This window comes from Lactuca virosa, chromosome 9 (assembly GCF_052849685.1).
Source record: "Lactuca virosa cultivar CGN04683 chromosome 9, Lactuca_virosa_CGN04683_v6, whole genome shotgun sequence".
Lineage (NCBI taxonomy): Eukaryota > Viridiplantae > Streptophyta > Magnoliopsida > Asterales > Asteraceae > Lactuca > Lactuca virosa.
In genome coordinates, this window is record NC_136434.1 from 288,982,245 (window position 1) to 288,987,353 (window position 5,109).

The following is a 5,109-nucleotide window of genomic DNA, read 5'->3' on the forward strand; positions in this document are numbered from 1 at the left end:
CAAATGGTTTTGATTTTTACAAGAAAATAGACCATACGGTAAAATACGATAGCATTTAACATAACCACATGATGATTACTTGAGTAATGCATAAGACAAAGTCTTCCGTATACAACTTGGATGCTGTTTTTTTTTTCTTTTTTTGAATAAAAATTAATAAGATTAAAAATTAAACAGATAGATTTATTCTAAACACAGAGTCTTCCTTATTAGACTTATTATTTTATGTACAACATTTCATTTTGGACAACTTCATAATCCATTCAATCATTTTATCCATACAAGATTTGACAAAGAAAAAAAAAACCCTAGATCACAATGGTAGATTATACCATAAAAAGAATTGTGATTTTATATCACATAACACAAGTTAAGCGGCTAAAACGAATAAACTATGGTAATTATCCTTTTTATTTGAAAATTTTGAAACTTGAAACACCATGGTTTTTCTCAAACTTCAATTGGTTCAACAAATATGCACCAGAAACATGAACCATAAACACAATCACTCTTGACTTGAGAAAGTTGAAACACCTTTTTTCAGTGTAAAAATTGCCGCAAAATGCATGACATTTCTTCCCCAAAACCCACAACAAACTTGTGCATCAACATTCCACCCAAATGATTCACCAGAAATCGGGTTTCAAACACATCAATAAAATATCAAAAGTCTAAACTAAATTCATAATAATGTCTCAAAATCGCTAGAAAAATGGACTTTTTTTCCCACAAATCCAAGAAAATTAACAAGAATTCAATTACCTCCTAACTTCCTACATTACCACTGCCTACTTCTTCCATTAAAACTATTAGCTCTTGTCCTGTCTTCAAGAACTCACTGCAATAACCCCAATAAGATATTATTTTCAGAATGTATATTAAATCTTTAATGCGTAAAATATAGAAAAAATAAATAAATAAATAAACTTGTGTTTAGGGTAAATGTGTCAAAAAATAAAGTTTAAGATTTTCTTGTTAAATCGATGAAAATATTATATATCTCTCTATTATAATACTTTTTTAACACAAACTAGTTTTAATGTAATATGTAACGACTTATACCATTATATTTTTTTGAGACATTTACAAAAATGATCCCTGTCTTTCTGATTTGTTCCGTGTAGTCCAAAATTGAAACATTTTTCAAATTTGGTCCTTATTTCACGGTTTCCTATCAACTTTGGTCCCTCGAACCTTCAAATAAGGATAGAAATCAATATGAAACCTTGAAATAAGAAAAAAAAATAAAGACACAAAACCTTGAAATAAGGACCAAAACTAAAAAAAAGGTTTCAGTTTTGGACCAGTCAGAAAACACAGGGACCATTTTTTAACTTACTCAACTTCTTTTTTACCCTTAAAAAAAAGTACTTTTCCTTTTTCAATATAGTTTCAACATTTTTATCATTGTAGCCCCTAAACTATAACTTTTTATCATTTAGCCACAAAAACATCATTATAACAAATCGATTCAACTTCTTTTTTACCCTTTAAAAAAATACTTTTCCTTTTTCACTGTAGTTTCAACATTTCTATCAATCTAGCCCCTAAACTATAACTTTTTATCATTTAGCCACAAAAACATCATTATAACAAATCGATTTTTGAATTTACTCAACTTCTTTTTTACCATTTAAAAAAAGTACTTTTCCTGTTTCAATGTAGTTTCAACTTTTCTATCAATCTAGCCCCTAAACTATAACTTTTTATCATTTAGCCACAAAACTATCATTATAATATACATTAATCAATAACAAAAGTACAACATATCAATGCATAATACCTGAAGGGTTAGCAAGATTCTGTACAACTCTTGATATGGGTAAAAGCTAAGAAGTCATTCGAGTAGATTTTTGTTGTTTTTACTTTTTTGACCATGGACCCGCCTCATCTGAAGAGCTTTCAACCGGACCATTCTGAAGGACCACTGAACCATCAGAGACATTTGGAGCCGCCGCCACGTCACCAGACCAGCTCTCTGACAGCTGTTGTTCAGTCAAAATCGGTTGACCAAAAAGCACAAAAATTGGTTTCTTCTTATTCTTACTCTTATCCTTTTCATCGTCATCATTCTTCGTGAAAGTATTCCCCATTGTTAGCAAGCAAGAAATGTTTTCATCGGTTTCTTTAGTTGTTTGACTTGTTGACTTGAATCTCGTTAAAGGGTTCGCGATTTCAAATGGGGAAGGTTTCAAATGGTTATTTTGTCCAAATTGGGAATTGTTCTGCCTGGCTCCCTGGATGCTTGTCGGGTGGTGGTGGTGGTGGTTGGTGGTGGTTAGTGGCGGGAGATCGGGTGGTTGGAGGATTCGGAGTTTTTTTCGTGGTGGTGAAAATGGTGAAAGATGGATTGATGATACGAGTTCAACTGACCATGGGTTGACTCGCTTCACATGTTGTAGTAAATCAGGTTCATCCCATGATACCTTCAATTCAATTTTATAAAAAAAAAAAATTAAAATAAAAAAACATTAAAGTATCTGTGTTTCTGCAAAAGGGTTATAACTTATAATTAATACCTGAAGAAGCCTCCAAGGAGAATTAGGGGAAAGTTGTTGATCATTGATGTGAATAGACGAAATTGTCCCCATGAACCAACTTATCCTTGAGGAATCCTCAGTTTCAAAAGCCATCTTGAATCTCATTCCAGGACACCATTGAATCCTCATAGCAGCCATGACAGTTGAAGCTTTCACACAGAACTCGGGTGTACTTGCACGCGGGTAATAAAAAACCTCAAACGGTTGACCATTTGCTGCCATTTTTACAGCTTCAAAGACAGATTCGCCATTAAATTTCTCAATAGGGTTTCTGAAAAACTTGTCGTTATTCTCATTGATTCCTCTTTTTGCCCTTCGAATCCCAACACAGAGATCGTTATTATCAGATTTAAGAAATACGATTGAATCACCAGCTATGAGCTTCTTGTGGTTCACGAAATTGCTCCAACCTGTGGTTAAAAGATGGCGACGTGGGGTGCCTCTGTAAATATGTCTGAATTTCCAAATTTGCCCATGGACATCCTTGGCTAAGATGTTTTGAACAGGTGGGTCTGCGGTGTAATCGAGTTTAGGGAAAATGGTTTCTGCACAGTACCTCGGGACTGAGAATCCACCACCATTGTTAGCGTCTGATTGAGTTAATGTCTTTGCGAATGATGTTGGGTTTTCCTGATTTTGGTTGTTTTGATCGAACCCTAGAATCCCATTATCATCAGAATCAAAATCGTTGAGGTTTCTCAAGGGGAGAAGACCGATTTTAGCATAAACCTCATCGGTGTCGGGATCTGCCATGAACGTCACTTTGGAAACTTGACACAGAATGTAAGGTGGAATTCGAGAGAAATCCCCAAAATTCACGTTTCCCGATGCAGCATGTTCGGCGTGGCCTTGAGGGAAGTAGAACACCTTGGAGTTTAATGGCGGCAATTGTACCATACCACCAGCACATGCGTGCCATAACTGAGAATCCAAGCATTTGCCGACTTCATTAATGGAAGTGTTCACAGAATTCATTACACTGATCATCGTGAAATCGGAATCCGAATCCTTAATCTAGAACACGAAGCACCACTGTAAAACCACAATAAAAAACCGTATAAGTTTATATGAAATCAACAATTCGCAAAGCACAAAGTGTAAATTTCAATAGGAACTTGAGAATTCCCAAAAACAATACTAACTCCTGATCTAATTATCTATTACAATATAGTTTTGATTTTTTACAGTGGGTTTCAAGTTCAGTTTCCGTAAAATTATGGATACCCCGATTTATTAGCAACAGGACACAACAGAAAACAACAAAACCCGCTGTTTGGTTGCCATAGTAGACAACAGAAACTTGATAATTCCCAAAATTAAATAAACAAAACAAAAACGATCCTATCTTCTGATCTATAACAACAAAATTTCTAAGTGGGTTGAAGCTTAATCCCCATGAAAAACATCGTCAACCCCAATTCCAATTCCAATTCCAATTCCATGGCAATCTAACAAAAGAGGAAACATACCTTGAAGCATGAAGAATGGATGCAGTCGAATCTACAAATTCATAACTCTTCTTCTCCTTTTGCGATGAAAAACCCAGAGTTGAAATTGAATTTGGTTGGAGAGAAGGGAGTGAGATGTGAATGGGTGAAGAGAGTGGAGTGAATTTAAGCGAAAACAGAGAGAGACGGAGACAGAAAGGGTCACCTCACGCTTCTTTGCCGACCGGACGGTGGCTTACAACAGACAAATATGGATTCTGGTTTATACATATATACATATAGATAGAATATGTGTATACATAGAGAGAGAGAGAGAGAGAGAGAGAGAGAGAGAGATGACTTCAAATACCAGACCTCCAAGCATTTCGCTGCGTGCTCTGCCCTCTACATAGTTTTGAATATTATTATTATATTATATAATTAAAATTAAATTATATAATATCCGATTTCTTTTCCTTTTTCCCAAAATTATAAGCATTTACTCCATTTAAAAAGTTATAAAACATATATCAAATTTATTTTAAGGTTTTTAAATGTTTATAAATAAAATGATATATTTATGTATTGTTTAGTAGGGAAAAGTAAAGAGAGTATAATGACTACAACCCTTAGGGGTCGTTTGATAGTTGCTGACTGGGTGAGAGCTGACTCGGTTAGAAGCTGACTGGGTGAGAACTTCTGACTGAGTTAACTTTTAACTGAAATTGTTGTTTGATTTTACAGCTGACTGATAATGCAAAATGACTATATTACCCACATACATTATTTTTTATAATAATTCATTTATGATTTACCATTTAATTTATAATAATTCATGTTTTTTTATAAATACATTCATTAATTATGTAATAATAGAATAGCATATTCAAAGTAACAAATGACACAAAAAACAACGATTTCATTAATTATGAAAAACAAGTCCCTTATACAATTAATCTTAAGCATGTGCAGCTATTATTCCGGCAACCTTGCAACTTGGTTGCAGGGGTTTTGAATTTGATCTTCAGTCTCACATGAAAAACAAAGAACAAGCAGGAAAACTGATGGAAGTAGTCTTCTCAAACCACTGCACATGATATTTTACATATCTGGATCAGCTTTTCATAATAATTCTATATAAA

At 34.0% G+C, this 5,109-nt stretch overlaps 1 protein-coding gene across 1 annotated transcript; it reads right to left on the minus strand.

Annotated features, from left to right (window-relative positions):
• Nucleotides 1–656: 656 nt before the first annotated feature.
• LOC145137154 (auxin response factor 10-like) lies at nt 657–4,359 on the minus strand. The gene is made up of 4 exons (XM_079071295.1): nt 4,010–4,359; nt 2,520–3,572; nt 1,784–2,426; nt 657–838 (listed from the first exon to the last, which is right to left on the minus strand). Exons 2-3 carry the CDS (start codon nt 3,525–3,527, stop codon nt 1,863–1,865), a joined length of 1,572 nt encoding a protein of 523 aa, XP_078927421.1. The 5' UTR covers nt 3,528–3,572; nt 4,010–4,359; the 3' UTR covers nt 657–838; nt 1,784–1,862.
• Nucleotides 4,360–5,109: the final 750 nt, after the last annotated feature.

Coding starts and splice junctions, on each gene's coding strand:
- LOC145137154 (XM_079071295.1), bottom strand. CDS start 3,527: ATGATCAGTGTAATGAATTCTGTGAACACTTCCATTAATGAAGTCGGC. Junction 2,427..2,519: donor CTCCTTGGAGGCTTCTTCAG/GTATTAATTATA, acceptor ATTGAATTGAAG/GTATCATGGGATGAACCTGA.